Source organism: Chlamydotis macqueenii, chromosome 22 (assembly GCF_036417535.1).
Source record: "Chlamydotis macqueenii isolate bChlMac1 chromosome 22, bChlMac1.mat, whole genome shotgun sequence".
Taxonomy (NCBI): domain Eukaryota; kingdom Metazoa; phylum Chordata; class Aves; order Otidiformes; family Otididae; genus Chlamydotis; species Chlamydotis macqueenii.
The window spans coordinates 7,193,858-7,218,412 of NC_141577.1; the positions used below are offsets into that span (position 1 = coordinate 7,193,858).

At 44.8% G+C, this 24,555-nt stretch overlaps 1 protein-coding gene across 1 annotated transcript; it reads left to right on the forward strand.

Annotated features, from left to right (window-relative positions):
• The first annotated feature begins 410 nt into the window (after positions 1–410).
• On the forward strand, positions 411–23,762 carry LAPTM5 (lysosomal protein transmembrane 5). Its single transcript, XM_010129298.2, has 8 exons — positions 411–569; positions 10,029–10,122; positions 16,503–16,579; positions 17,285–17,413; positions 17,894–18,019; positions 18,571–18,666; positions 21,925–22,017; positions 22,979–23,762. The coding sequence occupies exons 1-8, from the start codon at positions 483–485 to the stop codon at positions 23,051–23,053; spliced, it is 777 nt and encodes a 258-aa protein (XP_010127600.1). The 5' UTR covers positions 411–482; the 3' UTR covers positions 23,054–23,762.
• The last annotated feature ends 793 nt before the right edge of the window (positions 23,763–24,555 follow it).

The following is a 24,555-nucleotide window of genomic DNA, read 5'->3' on the forward strand; positions in this document are numbered from 1 at the left end:
AGGGCTGCTCAAGCATTGGCTCCCAGGAGCACTTCCAAGGAACGGTGACTTTGCTGGCAAGGAACAAGCTGCTTCAAATGAAGGAATTTGGATGCCTCACTGCAAAAACAACAGGTCAAGTTTAAGGTGAAATTCTTCACCCCCTGCTTTTGTTTCTGATGATTTTTTGTAGGACAAAGCTGCACCCTGCATTGGAGCTCTCTCCCCACATACTTCACCCACTGGCCACCACCTGCCTGAAGCAGCATTTGCGCTTACGTTTGTCATCTGGGATGCGCAAGCAGTTAAAGATCTGTTAGAAAAGCAACACTATTCTGCTTTCTTTATTATTGAGAAATCAAAGACCTCATGTGACTTTGTAGATGACTTAACACGTTTATAGACCAGGAAGGAAGTGGAGCTGCACTGCTCGCTTCGCTTTTCAGTGGGGCAGCTGCTGCAAATTCAACCTCATTAACTCAGCTGCGCAGAGGGATCAGAAAATGACTGCCCAAACGACCCCCGAGCCCCCCAGATGTTGCTTCTTCAACATCAAGACAGCAACCGTCGCTCTAGGGATCTTCCACATGGTAAGCTGCAGGACTGGAAGGGAGGACAGGGAGAGGGAGACGAGAAGAGAGGCCGACATGCGATCTTTGCAGAAGGTGTAAATCATTGCAGATCACAAGGTTTCCTGACTGCTGAGTTTTCTGAGTTCACAAAAGAGAAAAAACAATGATTTAAGAGGGAAGGACATAAGAGGAGAAGGGAAGGGGGGGCAGGAAGAGGTTTATTGTACTGGGAGGTTTTTTTAACTATTTTTTTCCTGGCTATACCAATTGGAGCTCATGGAAACTCACTTTGCTTCCTATTTCTCCCTTGCAGCTCAATGCAGGAGCTCTTACCCATGCAGGGGTGTCTAGCTTGGCCAGGGCTCGCACGGCTGCTTGGACCTGTTGGTTAGAGACTGGACAGCACAGTGGCCATGGAAGCTGTGGGAGTGCTGAAATTACGGGTGATTGGAGGGAGGAGGGATTTGGGGCCCAGGCAAGCAAAGGGCGGATGGGCAAGGCTGTCTCGTTTCTCTCTCTACGGCCACTTGGACGCTATCTGCACCCGTTTGGTTTCCGTTCAGATCTGTGGCTGTGCTCAGCTGGTGTAACCGCTCGGGGCTGGTCTCAGACAGCAGCAAGCAGAGGCGGCAGAGCCCGGAGGGACGTTTTCTTCCCCACCATCTGGTTGCACAGAGGTGCTTTCAGGTGGCTTTAAGCCGTACTAAGGATATTGTTTCTTGCACGGTGGAGATACTTAAAATAATCCCATCTGTTGCATTCAGCATGCGCAGTTACGGGTTGGGAGCTCCAGAGTGATGGCGGTTAACAGGGCCTCTTAACATGCTCCCTGCATGGGAGAAGTGGAGTTCTGGGAGCTGTAGCCTGCAGGTGTATGCTGGGCACAGCAGCCGTGCCACACGTGGGAAGGACATGCCATGGTCCCCCTGTGACACCAGTCTTGTTTCCTGGGGCAGCAGGAGCAATTCAGGAAATCCTCGCTGCACCATGGCCCCCTCCTCACGCACAGAAATCCAAGACAGCGGTCCAACATGCTGGTTTAATGGTCTTGACTTCCACAATGCCATTCCTGTGTACATTGGTGGAGGATTCCAGTCATGAAATGAAAGGCAAAAAGATATTTTTTGAATAGCAAGTTAAAGAGTTTTTATAAAGATGCCAGAAGCAGCAGCACTGTGTGTTGCTGGAGGTGGTGAATGAGGAGGGCGGCTGTTCTTGGGCGCAGCATCTCTGCACCTCCCTGGTTTGGGGCAGGAGATGGCCCCGTGCCAGCCCAGAGCAGGAGAGCAAAAAACTTGGCTCCACACCGTATCTTCATGCAAAGAAATTGCCAACACCTTTCCCCTGGCATTACTTGAAAGCCAGGCACTGTAGTGGCATTTCCATGCCATATTTTAATCTTTTGGGGACTTCAAAAACATTACGAGATTGGTTAAAGGAATCATGCAGTTTTAAAGCCTCTTTTGCCTTCTGCTTTTTGAGCATCTAGACTACACCCTGGGCAGGCTACTCGTCTTTTTGCCAGAAGCTCAAAGCTTACAATCCCACTGCTTTAAACAAAAAGAAATTGCTGCGTTTCTTGTGCATTCTCATGTCCCCAAGACACAAAAATTGAAACTTATGAGAGCTGAGAGTTTGCAGCAAAGCACAAGCAATTTCTGACAACCAGTTAAACATGCGGCCATCACAGAGGGATGGTTGTGAACTGAAATGAGACCTTCAAGGGAAGTACAGCCAAATCTGCAGAGCAGCTGGCAAAATTAAGGGTCTGTGTAAAGGTGGGAAACACAAGATAGGGAACTTTTTTTAAACACGGAGGGTGGTGTCACACTGGCCCAGGTTGCCCAGAGAGGCGGTGGATGCCCCATCCCTGGAAACATTCCAGGCCGGGTTAGACGGGGCTGTGAGCAACCTGATCTGGCTGGAGATGTCCCTGCTCCTGGCAGGAGGGTTGGACTGGATGGGCTTTAACGTCCCTTTCAACCCAAACCCTTCTGTGATTCTATGAATTACAACACATTTTACCCACAGAACTACAAGCACACTGTGCGACATGAGCTATCTGTTATCAGTGGTGATACAGAAGATGCAGAGATACACAAAATGCATTATTTTTTCCTAGCTGGGAGGGTGAATCATTCTGTCTTTCTCAGAAGTCAGCAAATGCTTTGAACTGAGGCACATTTTTCTCATAAGTGTTTCACTATGATGCCACTAACAACAGAAATTCCTGATTTGCACCAGTACGTGACGGAAGAGAATGGGACACCACCTCTCGGTGCTGGTGGCTAATAGGGAAAACTTAAGTACCAGTGACATTGTATGAAAGATGTGTTCTTTCAAAAAAGTTTTATGGGTCTGTCAAAGACACCAGGTAATTTTTGAACAGCAAAAGGCAGAAAGCCTTAGCGTGAGCCTTCACAGTTCTGACGGGAAAGAGTTTGCAGAAGAGGTGCGAAGGTTCTCTGCAGGCGAGAGAAGCCGCTTTTCTTTGCAAGATGGCAAAGGCAGAAGTCATAAGGCAGATGTCCCGAGTCAGCCCCAAAGTCCAACAGCCTCCCAGCCCATCGCCAGTAGCAGCTACTTAGAGAAGAAGGCATTGGAAGCAGGACAGGGCATCAGGTGATCCCTGCCCTGTGCATCCTCTGCAGTCAGTACTTCAGAGACTTACTGAGTTTGAGGTTACATGAAAACTGTCACATTTCCTAGCTGTTGTGTTTCATAATCTCCAGCTCTGTTCTGCTCATATTTTTTTTCAATCATTTCTTTTCCAAGTTTGACAAGCCCGAGTGTAACAGGGCTCTCTGTGAGGCTGTTTTCATACAAGGTCTTTTTTATTGTTGTGAATGTTATCCCTCTCCTGACTGCTAGCAGTGGAGACGTGGCTCAAGTCAGAAATTATGTGTGGTATAGTTGAGGTGTTGTAGTTTACACCTTATCTATAAAAGGGTAGATATACCTGACAAAACACTTAGATTGCTTGCATTGCTCACTAAAAGAGGGTAAAGGACTGATCCTAAGCCCTGACAGCTTTTATGCAGTTCAAACACCATCGCAGTGACCAGCTAGATGTGGCTGGTGGTCAGGAGGGTTTGGGGTCACCCTCTGAAACCTTGTGGTGTATCATTGCAAAACCAGAACAGCGATGACCATAAGATATGCACAAGCATGATGTGCAAGATCAGCACAGGGCATGTGGTCCTGGGAGCATTAGCATCTAACATGCAAGACTAAGGAGCCGGAGATACTCCTGAAGACTGGGGCTGAACCAGCAAAGGACATGGGGAGTGGGCAGGGGGAGCCTGAGCCCTCAGCTCTTCAACCCTGCTGCTGCTGGCTCCTGACAGAATGACCATCACTGCAATACCTGTAACTGTCCGAGTCCCTGCAGGTCCCTGTGCTCCTGTACCTACTGTCATCTCAGTGGGCTTTTACACAGAACCCACCGGGAAACCGTTTGATTTTTGGAGCAGGTTGTCCTATCTTACTGCTTTAAGAGAGAACACAGACTAGCAAACATTTTTTCCCTACCACTTCTCCACCTTTTCGACCATGTAGCTGCAGCTGGGCAGAGGGAGGGAAAAAGAAAAGGGGATTTATACCTCAGCAGTGACTTAGATGATTTGCTACACCATTATTGTTGGTTTGTATAAGTATAAATTATTGCTGTGGATCCTAGCGATGAATCATAGTGATGCTGGTTGATAGCAATGCCATCAAACACAAGCTCTCAGGCTTTGTGGTGATGTCCTCCTATAAATTAAATTTGTCTCACTGCTGATCTCTCCATAGACAGTTGAAATAAATTGTGGGCATTCTCAAATGGGGAAAGAGAAAGAGGGGAATGAGGAGGGGACAGAGTTGTGTGATTAGCAAAGCTTCACTAGGTGTTGTGAGGTGACTTTCAAAGAGAGCATGGAGGAGTTTGTCCTTCTGCTCATCGGCTCCTCCCAGGCATGAAAAGACCTCAAGTTATTGGGCATTAGGGTGAAGAACAAGGATGGAAAGTTGCTTCTGTGCATACAGCATGGGCAGAAAACTTGCAATTCATTTGCTTGATTAGAGCCAAAGGAGGTCTCAGAAAGGAGCATGTCTGCAGCTTGGTCTAGCCTCTGTTGCGTCTGAACTCTTCTCTTTGGCAGCTCTTTCATTCAGGGATCAGAGTTTCATCTCTGGCACCTCCCCCAGGTCCAGTCCTCACCTGTGGTACAGAGCTGCAATTCACTGTGCTTTCCCCAGGCTGTGGCTGACCTGAGATGTTCAGCAGACCCTGTGGTGCTCCCTCATCCTTGCACAAACAAAAGAGGGAGAAGGAGGCAGCAGGAAGGAAAAATATGAAATGTTTTGAAAGGAAACCAAATGGGAGCTAAAAACACTCCTCACTTCATCCTACCCTGCCACAACAACCACTTTTAAATTAAAGTAAGAAAAGGCGAAGCACTGAAAGTACGGCTTTTCTGTGTGGTGCAATTTGCCTTCCAAGTGCTGGGTGTCACCTGCTTGTGCACATCACTGACAGAAACCTCTGCAACACCCCCAGAGCAACGTGTCACTGTCCCCGTTGACCCCTGTTCAGTATGGCTTCAAGCTCTTCTTGCCGAAACACTGGGTGTGAAAAAAAAAAAAGAGCAGACATCACAGCAAGGCCATGAGCATAAAGATAAATTATTTGGAGATTAGTCAAGCTGCACATATTTCAGAAAAAAAAAAAGGCCCATGACACAACCTCTAACAGCAGTTTAACCCTACTGCAGCTGCAGCAAAATTATCCACCGGGGAGCGGGGGCTGCGTGTGTCACGCTGTTAAGACTCTGCCTCGCGAGACAACCCCAATTTAGCTTGGTTTTAATGACTGGTACTGCCTCCGTCCCACACTATTTGGTTAAGTCACTTAATTTAGTGGTGTTGCGGATCTTTTACCAACACGTTTGAAGCATTCCTTTTAAACAGAGACAGCAACAAGACGAGAGGTGTCCTCCATACGTTGCAGCTGTAGGAGATAAAACAAGAAGGGCCGGCTGGTGGCAGGGCTGGGAGCCTGCAGTACATCAAGGAGGCTGCAAATTGAGCATCAGGAGGTGAAATTTCCTATTTTAAGCCTGCATCTCTCCTGCTGTGACATAGTAATAAGAAAGGGAACTGGCTGCTTGTCTGGGCAGTCCTGTCTGTCTGAAATGGGAACCTTTAGGTTTTTCTGGAGCTGGAGGGCGAATTTTGAGTGAGAGTATATACAGCCTTGCAGAGCAAGGAGTGCTGGGCAGACACCACATCAGTCTTTCTTCACCTTCTTCTCAGCATAAGGCGAGCAGCCCACCGTGGAGGTTTCATCACCTCGTCTGTATATTCTCTACAGGAATAAATGAGATTGTCGCATGCCAGGCAGCAGCATGTCAAAGCCAAGGTCGGGTGATGGAGAGGTGTCCACAGCACTTGCGATGGAGAGCTGAGGGAAAGCCCCAGAGATCTTTGTCTGTTTTATCTCGTTGCAGTTCAGTGGCTCATTCTTTCTATGCAAAAGCTCTTTTAAATGGAAAGTTTAAACCAACTTTCACTTTAAAAGTCTTCTCTTTAATCTTTCAGGCTGAGCTTGGGCTTTCTATCTGATGTGTTCTTATTTCATGTGACTGCAGGTGATCTGGTGTGTGGCTCATTTCAACATCCGCAAGGAAACCAAGGCCTCTTTTGCTCTACTGTTCCTCTCTTTGAAAGACCTTAAAGATGTTCTTCATACTGAAGTTTAGACTCTGGTTCCACTCTGGCTCCCGTCTGGGATGGGAGCATTTGGGATTTGCTGTCCTGCTTTCACTTGTCTTTCAGGAATGAAACTGACATTTAGGGACCAGGTCATCTGTTTTGCTCAGGCCTCCAACTAACAGCAACCTGAAAAAGCAATTTCTTCCTGTTTCCCATGCTGACATTTGAGGGGTTTGACCAGCAGTAGCAATAAGGGAAGCAAAATCTTTTTGGGAGCGTGAAAATGGAACCTCTCAGAGAAGTTAGGGCACTTTAGGACAGCATGTGATCTCCATGTGTAGTTAGTTAAGAGATCATTTACATCGTAGGGGAGACTGTCAAGCATAAAGAAACTTTAGGTCGATGCAATTTCATCCTTAACAAGGTTCAGTGCTTCCATGGGACTTCAAACACTGTTACATTAAGCTGAATTCCTGTTAACATTTTTGTGTCCTCATGTAATGACATCTAGATATTTCTCCTTTTTCTATCAATCTCACAAATTGCAAAGTTGTCCTAGTTCTGGCTAGGACAGAGTTAATTCTCACCTGAGCTGGGAGAGGAGATGGAGCTGGTGGCCCCTGTGGCTGGGGACACAGCTGGGATGGGTTACCAATTACCCAACAGCTGGCATGGGTTTACCCAAATTGGCCCAAGGGCCATTCCATCCCATGGGACACTGTGCTCAGTGTGAGGAGGGTGCTGAGGGGATGGTTCCTGCTACTGGGGAGGAAGCTGGGTATCAGGATCAACTGTGAGCTACTGTACTGTATGTTATGTGCTGAAGTAATTTTTGTTACTGGAGTTTGGTTTGTTTGTTTTCTACCTCTGTTTTCTTTTCTTCTGTTGTTCTCTTAAACTTTTTTTTTATTGTAACCCATGAGTTTTGCCTTCTTCTCTTTACCAATTCTCCTCCCTGTGGGAGGAACTGGAAGGTGAGGGGAGTGTGTGAGAGACTGCATAGCTTGGTCCTGAATGGGGCTAAACTATGACAAAAGTTCATTTACTGCACAGTGAAAAAAAGAGCAGTGTGTCTCGTGTAGCTGTCACAGAATCACAAAATGGTTTGGGTTGGAAAGGACCTTCAAAGCTCAGCCAGTCCAACCCCCCTGCAAGGAGCAGGGACATCTTCAACTAGATGTTGACAACTGTCAAACAACCTGATTTCAGAGAGGCCAGGAGAAAACATGACACATCCCTTCTTCCAGTTCAGACTCTAGGCAGATTTTAAACTCAGAGGGAAGGCTCGTGGTGGGACACAGGGTCCCAGTCCCCACTGCAGTGAGAGTGTGGCTTGGTGGACACTCACTCAGAAGCAAAGGGCTCCTGGAGATGGGCTACAGCTCTTCTGGGAACTGCAGTTGCAGCTTGTGGCACAGAAAGTTGATGAATTTGGTTTTGAAAATAGTTTCTAGGTCTTCTGCAGGCAACACAGAGACTGAGAGAGTCTGCACTCGGTTCCTGTGTCTGCTGCAGGCCACCCCTCCCAGCCTTGCTTCCCCATTTTTGGGGCAGTGTAAAGCCTTTCTTTCCACGTCTTTTTGTTTTCTTTGCTTGCAACATTAGCCCTAGCACATCTGATCTGAACTGTGTGTGGATCTCATGTGGTACCTCCAACCATTGCTCTGGAAAAGAAAAAAAAAAAAAAAGTCTCTCTTCTGCTTGCTTCACAGTTAGGTTTGCCCCATCTCCCTGCAGTTGCTGGTTTTGTGCTGGTTCCCACACACAAAGTTTGCAAACACAAGTGCAAACCACAACAGTTCCGGTTCCACCTTGCCTGCATCACTTCTGTAAGCCGTTGTTGAAATGAAAGGCTGCTATAGCTATTGTGAAAAAGCTGTTCCAGCTCTGTGCTACCTGAGCTTGTGTTGATCCTGGTGGCAGATACAAACCTGTTTCCTGCATCGTTGTGGGGTACAGATGACTCACAGACAGAGATTGTGCAGTCCAGGTAAAATGGCTCCTCTCCTTATCTCTTCACAACAACCTCTTTTTTTTTTTTTGGTGGTGGTCCTTTTGTTGATGGCTCTTGTCCCTGGTTGTCTGCAGAATGGGTTCTCCCAATGCTGGACCAGGTGTTGAAGATGGAGAGTCATGTTGGCACAGGTTTCTCCTCTTTTTTTTTTTTTTTTTTTTTAACACCTGCGAATTTCCTCTCCGCAGACGCAGTTCCCACATCTCCAAGGAAAAAATGCACAGGGCATCATGGTCCCTGCATTTCTCCTGGTCAGACTCCTGCTTTCTGCTCTTAGGCTGTGCCCTGTTGCTGTGCCAAGAGGTCCTCCTGGAGAGAGGTAAAGATCAGGCAGAGAAGACGTGGCAGCTCTTTGCAGGAGAGAGCTTGTCCAGACAGCGCGACGCAGCTGTGGGGTGACAAGCCTGTGTTCCCTGCATCCTTGGGGAACACAGCAGCAGGCTTCCTCCTCAGCCACCTGCACTGTAAAGCCAATTTTAATATAACCCATCACATACCCTGCTGCTTTGGAAAGTGCAGCTGTAGGTATAGGACTGGTAGACCATGCTGTGCTCCAGCTTGCTACAGCCTAAGAATGCAGAAGAAATGTAAGACATAATCCCGCCCATGCATGGGGGAGGACAGCAGAGAGTGGAGAATAAAGAAAGTGATGAACAAGATGAGATGCATAGTGCAATCAGAAATGTGCCATCTCGCTGTACAGTGCTGAAACTGTCGGTAAGGTGATGAAGGAGCAACAACTGGCATCGGAGAAGGCATTTACCCCAAGAGGTGTTATATGCTCTGACTACATTGCAGGCAGCCACTGATGCTCCGTTCTGGCCTTGGAATTCTTGTTCTTGGATCCACAAGTTTGGTCCCCTTGGCATGTGCTGTTTGTCACGTACATGCTGGCAGGGGGGTTGTCCCTAGGAGTGATGTGATGGGGTGTCTGGCCTTGTGGCTACTCATTTCCTGGTTTTACGCACACAGAAATGCCCTGGACCTGCTGTCTGAGGTGCTCCATGGTGAGGTCTCCAGCCTTATAGAGGGCTTCTGCAGCCCCTGACTGCCCAGTGCCCCACATGCAACAGGAGCTCTCCCTAACCTGGGGGTTAGAAATTGATTTTTTTTTTTGCTGCAGATAATCACTGTTTGGGAACAGAAGTTCGGTGTTAGGACTGAGACTACAGCTCTAGACCTCACCCCGTCTCACAGCATGCTGAAATCAGAATGGGATGGACCATGGAGGCTAGAGCTTGATAGTCCAACTCAGAAACTTGGTGGGGAAAGGAGAGAAAATCATTGTGGTTCAATGTGAAAAAAGCACATTTGGAGAATTTTCTCAAATCAATTAAAGAAGGAAAGCTGTATTTTCGTCAATGCAGTAGTATAGGTAGACTTACAGATAGTTGCTTATTCTTTTTGTGTTTCTTTTTACAATTTATAATAGTACTGTTACATTTAGATCAATTCTGAAGCAAACTGCAATTTCAAAATGTAAAGCCAAGACTTTCTGGATAAAAAGTGTTGAAACTAATTAGTTTTGTAATTCCTCCATCCTCCTTCGGAAGCTGTCAGAAAAAGACAGTTCAACCCAAACCATGGATAAACTGATAACTTTTGCCTCAATGTTTCATTATCAAGGATTTAAACCTTTCACGACTGCCTCACTTGGAGACTTATCCTGCACTTGGGGCTGTGGCCATTGCATGCTCCCTGGAAATACATTTGTTGATAGTAAGTTGGCCCAGGGCCCACTGAATTGTCTTTTGCTTTTGTTCTCCTAGGTTATGAGCGTTTTGCTGCTGATTGAGTACTCCCTGGAGGTGGCGAGCGGGAAAGGCTTTTGCAAGGACCTGGGCAAGGATTACTACAGAGTTGGTAGGTCACAGGGATGCTGGAAAGCAGCAGGGGTCTGTGGAGCCCAAAGACCTGCGTTGGTCCCTCTTTCTTTTTCATCACATTGGAAACTGGTATTCAGAGCAGATAGGCTGAAAGCTCAGACTCAGAAACAAAAACTAGGCTCTGAAGATTTGGATTTTCATTTACGCCATGGCTGTGTTGACTTTTTGGAGACCAATGTGGAGCCCAGTGAAGTTGTCTTTATTTCAGTGGATCACCCCTCAGACCAAACTCTCCAGCACCCTCCTACTCCTCCAGCCTTCCCACTCCCTCCCAATATACTTTACATTAATCTGACAACCTTGGTTTCCTCTTTGCTCTCTTTTTGCCAACTGTATATAGCTTAAGCCTTACATAGTTACATGACTCCCTTCACACATTGGGCATTTTCCAGGAAATCACTGAAGTGTCTGACCAGCTCCTCAGTGGTCCTAGTCTGTCCAGTGACCTCGGGGCCCCAGGGTGGGGAGAAATCGCAGTCTCACACTACATCCCACGCGTGCATGGTCTACCTGACGTTGCCAGTACTACCCTGCCCTCTATGCCATGGAGCCATCCTCTTCTCCTCATCTATCATGCCAGGCACTGGTCTCATACCTCACAGCTGAAGGCACTTCAGAGAGTCACACCAGCCTGCCTCCCTTTCCCTCCTGTCCCTTTGGCCCCTATCCCCAGATGTTCCCAATCCCCAGTGTTTTTTGCAGAATATTAGTTATCTGAAAGAAGCAGCCAGGCTGTTTCATATCCCACAAATAGTCACAAGCATCACCTTCATCACAGTTGATTGAATTCCTACAGCTTAAGCTCAGAAGTATCCTCAAACCTCAAATATTACTTGACCAGGCTAATGCTGAGTGAAACTGTTTGAAAGCAACAAACACAGGGTGCTTTTTCCTTTTTTTAGCCACTCTTCAGTGTAAAACCACAAGTTGAGATAACTCTTCTCTGCTGTGTGCACAAAGACAGAAACCAGGCTCCCACACCCTGCTTTGTTTCTTCCTGCGGACCCACAGCAGCAAGGACTTGCCTGTTCCCTGCATTTCCAGTGTGTCCTTCCCCAAGCTGCAAGCATGCACAGAAGCCCCCTGTAAGTGGAGGAGAAAAGAAATCAAGTACAGCAGATTCCTGCACATCCCAAACTCGCTTCTTCCTGCAGCAGGAGTCAGACACAGTGGAAAGCACTAGAACAGGCATAGTTACTCTCTAGGTTAAGTTATTGCTAAGAGATAGGTTTACATTTTTCAAAAAAGCCCAGCTGGTTTTAGGAGGCACCACTGTGATCCACCAAGGCTGATTTGAAAGGCATCACGGTGAGAAGGAAACGGAAATTTGAGTGAGTCCTGCTAACAAGACACCGAGCGAGTGTCTGCTGCCATGGTTCACATCGTTCATGCAGGGTATTCCTTCCAAAGCAGCCCAGTCTGCGTGAGTTGGAGGTGACTTGGCTTGGCTGTGGTTCACAGAGGTCCCTCTGCAGCTGGGGCTCAGCTCAGCACCCAGCGTAGACGTGCACGGTGACTGCTTTGGAAAAAGCTTTCTGCAGAGCTTTCCCAGCGGGGCAACATGCAATGCGCAGAGCAGGCGCTAACACCCCGCTGTTTGCCAGGTCACTGGGATCAGCACAACAGAGGTGGAAGAATCTGATTTTCCATTTCTCTAGTATGTGTTTCTAGTTTTAATTTTAAACATAAAACCTGAAGAACAGGACCTTAAGGTCTTCCTCCCTTTTTTGGGCTTGTATTCTTGTTCATTTTTTGTATTGTTTTCTTTTGACATACCTGGCTTGGACACGGGCATAGTTGGTAATATTTTATTCTGATGTTGGTGTATGCACGTGCATTCTGACTACGACCGTGATGTGAACAGCTGAAAACTGAACATGATATTTGCAGAACAGAATACTGTATCCCACAGATACACTTATGTAAAAATGACAATTGTTTTTCATTATTTTTTGCAGAAAGATATCCAAGGCCAATAATTTTTACTTTCCTTCAAGTATGGAAGTAAAATATCCTTTACAGAAAAAAAATAAAGCAAATCATTGAGATGGATTTTTCAGAGAATCTCCATACAAAAACTTTATATGCTTTCTAAGCAAGACATGCCTTTCTGCAGATCTGGAGGGTTTTCTTTAAGAATAGAACCATTCTGAGGGAAATTGCCCCCATTTTTAACACCCCACCCCCCTCTTCCCACACAATCAAAATGACAGGTCTTCCCCCTCCTCCCGCTTCCACTGCTTCCTACACAAAAAGGAACATTTTATAATCAAATCCCCAGCACTTCCACTTGGCTTCTCTCCCCCAGCACTTCAAAGGACTCTGCTTGGAAGATTGTTGAGTGTTTTCTGATTATAGTTGGAATAAAAACATTGCAACCCTTCTATTTCCAGAAACTAGCAGGGAAGCAATATAGCAAAGCAGTACAAAAAGTTCAATTTGACTTCAAAACCCAAACGGAAGAGTTGGAGAACAATCTGGGGTGAGGTTCTGTCAGTGCCCTCAGCATCTGCTGCTCTATTTGTAGATCCTGCCAGATTAAAGCACGTCTCAGAATATATAATGCCAATGCTGTAGTCACAGACCAAGAACATAAACAAGGGAAGGTTTATGGGAAAATGCTTTTCACATGACACAGTAGGAAAAAATACATATAGGATTTCTTTATAAGGAATCAGAGCTCCCTGATATACAGCTGCTCAAGCTTGGTTCAAGATTCCCAAATTTTGCCCTTTTCTGAGGGTTTTTGAGTAGAAAAGAGGCAAACATTCGTCCCACAAGGACCATGTAAGCATGAAGAGAAATGCTGAAGAGACTTAAGAATGACCGTCAGAGAGATGCTGGGTATGAAAAGGAGCTCTCAGAGCAATCCCATCTCTCGGGTCTGCTGTGGCTGCAAGTGCCTCGTGCCCCAGGGATCCCCAGGGATCTACTGCTGGCCCTGCAAAGTAACTTGCCACTCTACCAGCCCTTGCAAAGTGTTTCAGGTGGCGTTTGGCCTCTCTGTCTCATGTACTGCATTCCCATCTCACAGAGGGTTTGCACAGACGGGGCTAAGTGCCAGCAGCCACCGCTGTCTGAGGGGGTCACTCCTCTAGCCCATCTGCTAGACACGCTTTCACAAAGGATGAAGTTATTTTGTTAAAGTAAAATCTTTGATTACTGAGATCAAATCTGCTGGTGCTAAAACATCCCTGGAACAGCGAGATCTGCTGCCAGCAAGAGAGGATTTGCTCTGAACAAACAGGAGGCAGGCAGCACGTGGAAAGTTGTTTTCTCTTGGCTTTCCTTTTCTTTCCATCCCTTTGTGTCCATAGGGTTGTGGGCTTTGTGTTTCTTTGTTATTTTGTTTAGGTTTTTTTTTTTTTAATCTAGCTTCTGCTTGGAAAATTCAGCTGGGTTCTGCCAGCAATTAGCTTGCAGAAGCAACGACCAGTTGCCCAATTAATTAACGAGCCTGCCGAGAGAGAGCTGGAGCATGAGACCATGTAGAAAGAGGCAGAAAAACACAGTTGTCTCTAATCCAAGGATACACTGTGCTAAAGAGATAAACCCTCTCTGGGCCAAATTTCTGATGGTTGGTCCTGGGAGGAAAACCAGGGGAAATGGCTTCAGGCTGTTTGGGGTGTACGGGGACTGGGACTGGGACTGTCTCCTTTTATGGCTGCTCCTACAAAGCCTGAGTTTGTCTTCATTGTTAAGGTCTTTTTGTTTTGAATGCTGTCCTCATGTAAATCTTTGGTTCTTTGTGCACTAGCCCACAGACTTGTCTTTACTCTCCTGCTTCTTAAAGGTGGGTTTGGTTTTCTGCCTTGAAACTGGGGCTCCTCACGTGGCCCTTGTGAGCTGCAAAGCTGTGAGCAGCCTCTTCTGCAGGAAAGCCCTTTGTCCATTGTCCTTGCTGTTCTCATTCAGGGTTTGCTGGATTTGGGTTTTCTTTCTTTGCTGTTTCTTAAGACTTCTTCTTCTGCATTTCAATTCTCATTACTCTGTGGTAAACAGATCTTGCAGTTGGTTTTTTTTATCAGGTTATAAGTACAAGCTATTTTCTTGTTTTGTGCCGTCAAAACTCTTTTTTTCCTGAAGTAGGTTAAGTGTTTGTTGGATACTTTTGATCACTGCCTGAGGTCCTGCATGTCTGACACCTCCATGTGCAGCATCTCACGTGGTGCTGCTCCCTCTCTGGAGATAAGCTGGTTTTGCTTCTTGGAGGGATGCAGCATCCTCAAAGGGTTTCTCCCTTTGAGCCCCATAAAGGAAGAGGCGACTCATGCTCAGGGAAGGAAGTGCTGGTCAGAGCTTCTTTTCAGACTGAAGGTTCTTCTTCAGCAAATCTCATTTCTAGAAGAGACTCAAGTATGTTGCTAATTCTTGAGAAGATAGCAAACGAAGTTAAAATATCTCTTGCATCAACGTGTTTAAATGAAATCAAGTGCACTCTCTGCTAGCAGAGTAAGGATATGAGGAGTGTGGCTGTTGGTGCCACCTACCCTCTCCTTGCTGCCAGATGTGGCTCAGCACAGCAGGTCCTCTACAACCCTGGAAAGGCTCCAGATCTTCTCATCATCGTCTTTGGTCCTTTCCTCAGTTGGCATTTGTCAATACCCACATTGCTTAGCAGGGCCTTGGGTGCAGTACTTGACAGTTTGCATGGGCTGCAGCTGCTGTGTCTACTGGGCACTCATCTCCTGCCAGACGTCTTGGGCAGTGCTGCGTGGTAGGTCTGCCCTTCTCCAGCATGGCTCTCCCTCTGACTTGAGATGGCTGCACTTTCTCCCTCAAACACAGTAACTAGCCAAATTATGGTATAGCTGTGAGTGCCTTGGTGCAAATGTTTCGTTGCTGTAAGGAGCCATGTTGGTGTTCTCTGCCTGAAAAAGAAGGATGGATTTCTCTGCCTCAACATCTTCGTAACTTCCAAGTTACGCAAAGCTTGGAAGTCAGTTAAGGATACTTCGGTGTATGTAAAATATAAATCTAAAAATTTCATATGGTACCAAAGCTATAGGCAAATGCTCAAAGCTCAGAGAGATGAAGGGGTGTTCTCATGGAGAAAAAAAATTGGTAATACGGAGCAGTGATGGATTTCAGAGCAGTTGGAATGTATTGGGGATCAAACAGGCTAAAGTACAATTTCTAGTTTTCTTTATGAAAACAAGTGAAAGAGCTAATGGAAAAAAAAATAGTTGGGCACTAGGTTTATTTAATAGCCATAAAATAAACTGGGCAGCTGACAGAGGGGGACGGTGAACCAGTAGTCAAACCTTTCTGATGTTCAGGAAACTCTGTGCCTATGGAAAGGATCAGTTGTTTTTTTAACCATCAGAGAAGTTAAAAGTTTGGCTCTTTTCTAAAAAAATTAAACCTTTATTTCAAGCTTTTGGGAGCTGGATACCCCAAATAGACAGTTTCTATTTTAAAGTCAGGTAAAGCAATAAGAAAGAAATCAGAGAGTGAGTTGCAGGAGGCACTGTGAAAGACTGTTGATCATGCAGAGGCAGATAAAGAAAGTATCACTGTTCTACCTTTGGAGTGAGCTGCCCTTGTTGTTGAGAAGCAAGCTAACTTTACAAAAAAACTGTACATTATCTAGACTGCTAGGAAGGCCAAATGCACATGCTGTACGGTGCCAGCCAGGCTTGGCAGCCCTCATCAGGGCTGGCTGCAACACCAAGAGAGAAAACTTCTTCCTGGGAACTGCTCGTGTATGGACGAGATCACCTTCCTGCACCCAGAACAGCTGACAAATACTATCTTCAGTCCTGTAGGTAGAGCTGTCTCATGCTGTTCTCCTTACACATTTATTTTTAATGTGTGTGTTGCATCTTATAACTACGAGAGCGGACGTGAGATCTTTCACCCTGAAACTCTGTGGTCTGTACCAGCGGTGGGTGGTTAAAACTTGTGCTTCTTGTCTGCTTGCAAATCTTGCAGGTCTTTCACTAGATTTCACTGCTAGTTACTTTATCTATCTTTGAGTCTGAAAATAATTCCCAACTCAGACATATTAATCATTAGCTAAAAGCACTCTGCCTTTTTTCTAATTCATTTTCCCTTAATATTGTAGCCTAGGGTATTTAAAATTTCAGTCCAGGCAATAAAGGCTTTTGGATCTCGTGTGCCTGAGCTGAGAGCCTGTTCAACCCGATGGCTAAAGAAACAGAAGCTTCAAAGACAGACAAAAAAGTGGATGTAGAGAGGGAGAAGAGGGTTGCCTTCCAGCTGCATGGCATTCAGTCCCCCACATACACAATTCTTCCTGCCAGGTTACCTCTAAGGGTTAAAGTGTGATGTGATTGAATTGGGATATCAGGCTCCAGCTTTTAGTAATGTGGTAATTACTTTTATTATCTTTAGGTGATGTCATCACCAGTTTCCTGTTGATCATCTTACTGTTTGTCATCAGCTTCAATCTCCTCCTTGGTGTGGTGAAGGTATGTTCTCCACAAGTGACATTTAGCTGCTGGCTGAGGCCTCTCTGAGTTAGGAGGGGTTAGAGGAGGGCACCAGAGGATGCTCACTGAGAATGCTGAAGTATGATGAAAAAAAGCAGATCAATATCTCTACTCCCTTGCAGAGGGGGAAGGGGGCTGGTTTGCAGTCTCAGGCTCATCTGCAAAGCTGCTAATTACCAGCTTTACCAGATCTGGGTGACACTGTCATCAGGACTATTTTCGTGTCAAGGAATTGAAATGTTCTGATTTGGAAATGTTGTTTTATTGCCTCATTTCCTTGCTCTTTTGCAAGTCAGATCGTGGAGGGGAACTGTAACTCCTCTATTACACGAGGGATTTATTTCCCATTTCAGAAGAAATGACCATGCACTGGTGTGGGAAGGCAGCTTTCTCTGTAGTGGTAAACTCTGGGGACAGCTGAATGACAGCTCTGATGGGCTGACGTGCTAATGTCGCATAGCGAAAATTCACAGAAAGTTTCCAAGAAGGTGAAAAAAAAGATCAATGTTGATTCCCTTCATTGTTTCTGAATCAATTGTCACCACAGTATGTGGAATTAGATGCAGAAATCCCAGGAAAGTAATTATCCTTGGAGTACCTTAACATATGTCTTTTCAGGTGTGGTTAGCTGGTCTCATTCTTCCATTCAGGACAGAAATAACTGCCATTGCTTTTCTTTCTCAGAAGAGGGAACGTCTTCTGATCCCGTTCCTCGCTCTGCAAGTCATGGACTTTCTCCTCAGCCTCCTAACCATGTTCAGCTCCTACATACAAGTCCCAGCAATCATTTCTGTGTCTTCTCTGGGCCACACGGTAGGTAACAGCTCACTTCTGAGATGATCTTCTCTGTTCTTTATGAAATGGAGACTGATGCTTAATGTAGCAATAAAGGATCATTATCGTTGACCACGGTTCTTCACGGCAAGGCAATTCCTACCCTGGCTGGAGACAGGATGGATTGTTTAGTTTCCTTTGTCTGGGAATCTTCCTGTTGGTTTTATGTTGTGCCTCGGGGCTTTGGGGAGGTTTTTCTGGGTGTGCCCATGCTAGGTAGGGTTTGCTGGAGATAAACTAGGAATATCACTGCTCCAGCTAGAGGCCTCTTCTGAGGAGCCTATAGAAATGAGCCCAATAAGATGGTTTGCTTGTCATTTTGGCTAATATAAGTGAATTAAATAGCTTGGGTTGTCAATGTGAACAAAGCACAGGCCCTATGTAAAATGGGGAAAATCTATAGAAGCGACTGCAATCTTGTAATCATAACCAAATTCCTGTTCCCTGCCCTTCTTGCAGCCGGGACACTCAAAGATCCCTTTCCTGGCTCTGCAGCTGCTGGATTTCTGCCTGAGTATTCTCACTCTCTGCAGCTCTTACATGGAGGTCCCTACCTACCTCAGCCTCAAGTCTTCAGACAACAGGGTAGGTAGTGAGCAGCCCAGCTGATTTGTCTTGCTCTGAACTCCTATGAAGCTTCTTTCAGTGGCTGTTAAGACAGAGTAACCTTTCTCCAATCTCTGTAGTATACCCAGAACTGCTCTGTTTGATGACAAAAGAGGATTTTCTGTATGTTCTCACCAACACAGTCTTCTTGACTGACAACTTGCTTATGCGTGTGTTTCTTAAAAGTACACCCTGTTTTTCTTGTAAGAATCTTATGGATGCAAATTGCAGAGCAAAATGATTTGGATAGAGCCTGCCTGCATGCTTTGAAAATGCATCAACTTTTCATCTTTATTAAACAGTCACGCTTTTCGTTCTCATTTAAATAGTCCTCTGAAAATCTTTGCCAAAGGAATGTAAACAGCAGGAGGAAAAAAATATCCCCGTAATCCCTCTGATTGGGAAAGGAAGGTGGCCTGTCCCACCTTTCTGAGAGGCATGCTGAGAAACTTGCTGGGGCATCCACTGCTTTGTGTGATCCTGGTAGAAGGAACCAGTGTTTGACTGAGATCCTCTCCCTCTTTTCACAGGGGTTTCTGCCAACGGTGGAGAAGTTACCAACAGAGGAATATGCCAAAGTGATGATCACCTTCACCATTGCCTTCATTGCTGTTCTCTTTCTGAAGGTAAATGGCTGGTGAGGCTGAAATGAAGCTCTCTTGCCTAGGGGATAGAATAATTGGTTTTACTTCTCTCTTAAATCTGCCAGGGCATTGGAAAGCCTTGTTAGTCTCTCCTTGTGCCTAATAGGAACTCAGCCTCAGCATAGTGTCTGAGGCAGGTCTAATATTCAAATCACTGGTTTTATGCTTCTGCAGATGTGAGTTATAAAGGAAAATCTCTGTCTTATCCAGAAACTGTTACTCCTCATTCATTTCTAGAAGATGTTTGAAAATAAATAGAGGAAACTCTTCTGCTATTGTGTGCAAAAATAAATTAGCAGCATGTTAGATCTTCCACTTGGGTAAGTTGCTGCATGCACACTGATGTAAGCGGAGTTATGCACACTGATACCCTGAAATTTAATTAAAACCTGTGAGCTGCTAAATCCTGCTTACATCTCGGGAAGCTTCACTGTGAGATGGTTTCTATTCCTCCTGCTTCAATGGATCAGAGAACAGGGTTTTCACTGAGGAGTTTCAGACCAGCTAAGAAAACTGGATCTTTCCAGGTACTTGAGTAGATTCTATCACAGTGAAAAACGCTACTTGTTAATTGGAAAGCATTTTTTTTTTCAGACTCTTCCCAGGTGGCCAGATAAGCCAGCGTGGAGTGGAGTGCCTTGTATGATTGCAATGCAGACTTGACTTTATCATTTCGTCTAATATTTGCATAAACTGAGCAATAGGAGTGGAGAGAACCCTGAAACTCAGCTGGCAGCATGAGTCTTCAGGAGAAATCTCACTGACCTGGCAAATCAGTTGATTTGAATTTTCCACAGGGTTATCTACAAGATTGCCTAACTTGCAATGATTTCTTCTGCTGGAGTTTATAGGAGGAGGGACAGGGGAAGGATAATTAAAAAAAACGGACAGGCACAAGTACTCTTTGGTCTTCTAAACTTCCCAAAACAAGTCATTAGGAACTCCATCCTTTAAACTTAGTGACAATCCCTTCTCTTTTCTGCATGTAGCAAAACCATTGTCTTGAGAGTGTTCCTTCCAAGTGTTACAGATTCAATGAGGAACATGCATGAAGCATTTTAACATTAAAAAGGCCTTTTAGAGGCCATCGGTTTCAATTCCCCAAATACCCACACGAAGGTAGGATCTAAATATGTTGGACTTGCCTGGGATCTTTTTGTGTAAATTGACTTGCCTAATGACCCATTGCAAGAATTTATTGCTCTTACACTAAAATGTTGTTTCTGTGTATCTGGTGCTGCTTGCCTGTCAACTTGCAATTAATGTCCCAAATTAGTGATTTGCATCCTACATCATAGCATAACTCAGCTGGAAGTTTGTCTGTCAGATGAAGAGACAGGGCACCTGCCCTGCTTCATGCCTCCATCAGAGATCTCACAGAGACCTGCAAGACTTTGCTCACCCTTTTAGCAGGAAAGATTTCTCTGACAATCCTTAGGGGGATGGTAATGCTCCTCTCCCTCCTTTCTCATATAACACCATCCTTTGCAAGGAACATGTCCTGTTGCAACATGGAAGTGCCTCCACGCAACTTCACAGCTTACCAGTGTAGTGGCTGGTTGTATGCTCACCTGTAGAGCCCCAACAGTGATAGCATCAGTTGTTCAAGCCTAAGTTCCTCAGAGATGCAAACTATTCAAAGAGCAGCATGAGTGAAAGGGTGATGCTTACACAGCACACTTAGGGTAGTCTCCCTCGCTGATCTGTGCATCCACAAATAATCTTTATCTTGCCTCAGTATCATAAAGTCATCCCCCTCCACCACCACGGTGATAAGAATGCAGAAACCAAGGGGAATAGAACATTTCTGATGGGAAATGAAAGAAAGGGTTTAACATAATTACTTCTGAAGTAGCTCGCTTCCTGACCTCTAGGACAACCTTCCCATCCACTTATAATTTCAATGGCTGCCAGGGAAGATTTCCCTCTTCAGTTCAGTGTGGGGAACGGTATCCCACAGTGACTCTTGAGTGTTTTGAGTTAGCCAGTGATGGGATGAACCCAAGGTCACTGGCTGCCTTTGCATAAACTGTGTGTACTAACGCGTTCTGCTCGAACCTGTTCTTGTTTGCAGCAGCCTTAACTGAAGGCAACTTCATTGAATGCGGTGCAGATATTGGATTGGCACTGCAGCAAACTCTTCCAGAGTCAAAATTAAAGAAAGGATTTTTGTTGTTGTTGTGTTTTGTTGTTGTTGGGGTTTTTTTTTTGTTTGTTTTTGTTGTTTTTTTTAATTTATTGGAGTTTTTTTCTGGGATGACTGGGGTTTTTTGTACAGTTTGTATGATGGCTTCAGTGTCTTGCATATTTGCTGTCTGTATGAAGAGGCTTTTGGAAGAGGCAAGGTTTTTGCAGTATTCCCTAAAGGTGGTCAAAGTTTGGATGTACCTCCTCATCTCTGAGAGACAGATTCCTTTAACTCAGATACTTCATTCCTTGTTCTCATTCTTTGTCTTGGCTTTGTGTCAAGACAAACAGTCCTCATTGTTCTAGGAAATCCTAAGCTACACGGCTTGCTCTCGGGGCATATAACTCCCTATGTTCCTTTGGAAATGTTAACTGTTTTTAAAGTAGAGTCTTACGCCAACAAAAACATGAGGCACACGACTTTGCCTCACTGCACAGAGTAGGGAAAATATTTATTTAATAATGGTATGTTTCACAGGCCTTGCTTAGTTTCTTGTGCCACAATCCGTCAATCGATCCCTTTTTCTCGGAATGGCTCTATTTATTACATCTTGTAACTCTGGGAGGTGCAAGGTGGTCTTGTCAGAAAAGTGTGACTAATGCAAGGATAGGATTTTGTTGAATGAGCTGACCTTTCAGGTCAGTTCTAGTTGACCAGGAAGCCTTGGATGTCTGGAAGGTGGATGTTATGCACAAGGTGCTTTTCTGAGACATCCAAACTTTGTAGCCTGCTCAGAAAAATAATATGAAAAACATGCTTTCCTTTCCTACCTGGTGACATTGCACTCTCAGAGGTCTTAAGCATGGGCTTTGTATTTAATGTTATTATCAGATCTATTGACTTCCCATGCCAGTGTGCTGCTCTCAGCAGACGGAGTTGTCACCTTTCTACTGAAGGATCAAGAAAGAGTGATTTAAGGCCTTGGGACGCATTGTCCCAGGCTTCTACTTCCAGAGAAGAGAGTAGGACAATAGCAGGCTGATGACTAAAGTGGAAATACTATTGTTGACTTGTAATGCAATGGCAGGCTTCCCTTTCCCTTTCTTTTTCAGGCCTATATGTTCAAATGTGTCCTAAGCTGCTTTAAGTATATTAAAGCCAGCAAGAGAGAGGAGGTAAAAGTCGACTCACAAGCAGTTGAAAAGGTGAGTAAAGACTGCTTCAGACTCACACCATGGAAAGGCATGATTTAGACTGATGAGATGCTTGATGATCTTTCCTTTCGCTTCTTTGATGGTCTGAGGTATAGTTCAACCCTTTAAATGTGCATTAACAGATATTAATAACCAGTTTCCAATTATATTGTATTCCTTTAACTTTACTTTTGTATAAAACCTTTCAAAGTCAAAGGTATCTATAAGGAACCTGAAGCTTCGGCTTCAGGCAAAGCAGATAAATGGGAATATATAACTTTATTGTCTGATCCAGAGATATATTTTGAATTTGAGCTTTAGTTCCTGTGCCTAATAGTGTTACCCATGTTTAAAACTGTTTGTCTTCACCTTTCACTGGATCAACAGCTGAGAGATTTGGTGCATTGCCCTTAATCTTAACAATTTGCTAAATATTGAATATCAATGCCCTTACTTAGATTACTGATGGTCTCTTTAATAACAGTATCCAGCTGCTCTGACACAATGGAAAGATATTGAAAACCTTCAAAAAATAAGAGACACTGTAAAGATGGATGAAGAGTAAAGAGGGAGAATATGGAATACTAAGTGTAGGCATTTGTCTTGAAACTTGGCAAATATGATGAGCCTTGTCTTGACAGCAGTGTGTGCTGCTGCTGTGCATGCATCATGGCCTCTGCAATGATCTGAGCTTAGCTTCTTTGCTTAGGCAATGAGGCTTGTGTTCTGGAGATTAACGAGCCTTGGTCCATTTATCGCAGCCATGCTTTGGGGTAAGGAGGTGGGACTGGCAGCAAAGCGGTTATAAAGTGCTGCTGACCTCCAACTCTTTTGGATGTCTGCCCTTTATCTCTTATAGCCCATGTGGTTCTTTTACTCTGCTTTGAAAAGGTAGAGAAACACATCCAAGATCAAACCCACTTGAAACCTTTCATGTGATCCCCAAAGCATAACTAATGGTCTTCTCTTTCAGGCTGTGCTGCCATCGTATGAAGAAGCTGTAGAGTTGCCTTCCAAGGAATCCCCACCACCCTATGTAGCAATCTAAGCTCCACTCACGGAGAGAAGATCACATCAGTACTGCTGTTGGTGCCGCTTACCCCTTCTGTCAGATAGCCAGCCGCATTGAGAAGTCCTTACTTTAGCAGTATCATGCTTTTTACAATCCACATCACTTTATGAGCCTACAAAGAATGACGGTGAACCACTGGAGTTGGTGCCTAGTTCTACACTGGGAGTTTTGAGTTGGTACCAGCAAGCTACAGTGCTAATTTTAATAAACTTGGCACCAGGCACCACAGAGGTTCCCATCACTGGCCTCTGACATCTGGCTAAGGTCAATTGTAGGCACTGGCCTGAATCCCTTGTCAGGCTTGCTTTATGCCAGCAAGATGCTGTTTCTTGTCTGTCTCACATCCAACTCAGCAGTTGAGACTTTTAGGAAGTGGAATAGGGGGAAAACAGGCAACAACCCTTTTGCTGAGATAGTCCAACCTTGAAGCTATGCCAACCAGCATCTTTTAATGAGGATCCTGTGGGAAAGGGATCAGCAAAAGAATGAAGATGTTACATGAACTGTGATGCAGCTCTCATCCTGTCTGTCTGTGATGGTGATTAATAGTGTATACTTGAGAATCTGCAGCACGCTGGAATTGTCACAGTAATGCTCTGCCATTTCATACCTAAATGTTTGCATTTTTTGCTTTTAGTGTGACTTGAAAGATGAGTTTTAATTAAAAAAAAATTAATAGCTTCAATACTTTGCTGTCTGATTTCTGAACAGTGCTGTCGTTGTTGCCTGAGGGATGTCACAAGGAAGCAATAGTTTGCTTTCTAAAAAAGATTAGTTAGCAAAATGGTGCTTTGGGCTTAGGCCAATGTTATCTCATGTGTGTGCTTTTCACAAAGGAAAAGATGGTATTTCTAACAGCCAAGCTGGCAATTTTATCTAAAAAATCTATCTTGTTTCCTTCCTCTTGTACATTATCACCAGTGATAAAGATCCTGTCCCAGGCATGCTTTGTCTGGCACACTCACGACTGACTCTGCACAGGTCGGTCTCTGTAGATGTTAGCGGATGGTGTTGCTGGTGATAGCTGAGAGGCAGCTGGAATTCAGCATGTACTCACTTTTTGTATCATTGTCTGGTTTTTAAAAGAACTCAGTATGAAAATGTCGTTTGCTCATTCTGGTATCATCCACAATGTGGATCGCAGCCTGGGGTCTTTGTTCTGCTCTGAAACAAAAAAAAAAAATAATCCAAAAAGCTTCAATGGAAGATTTGCCAAAGTGTAAACAAAAAACATCAGTGCTACCCCATGTTCTTTTTACTAGATGTGTATTTATGTATATGGAGATGAAGATAATTATGTTTGTCATACATATTCACCACTGAAGAGGGGTGATGATTCCCATTCTCTGTGCTTCATCTCCCTTGCTCTGGGGACCAGGATACTCAACAACAGACATGAAGTCTGTGAGAGTGTACCACAATGACATCTTAATGTCTCCAGTACTTTTAAACATCCTCAAAATCACTCCTAAACTTAC

Bases quoted from the DNA above. Each gene is read 5' to 3' on its own strand.
- LAPTM5 (XM_010129298.2), top strand. From the start codon at position 483: ATGACTGCCCAAACGACCCCCGAGCCCCCCAGATGTTGCTTCTTCAAC. The intron at 16,580-17,284 runs GTATGTTCTCCA...TTTCTTTCTCAG, and splicing joins TCCTCCTTGGTGTGGTGAAG to AAGAGGGAACGTCTTCTGAT. The intron at 17,414-17,893 runs GTAGGTAACAGC...CCCTTCTTGCAG, and splicing joins TGTCTTCTCTGGGCCACACG to CCGGGACACTCAAAGATCCC.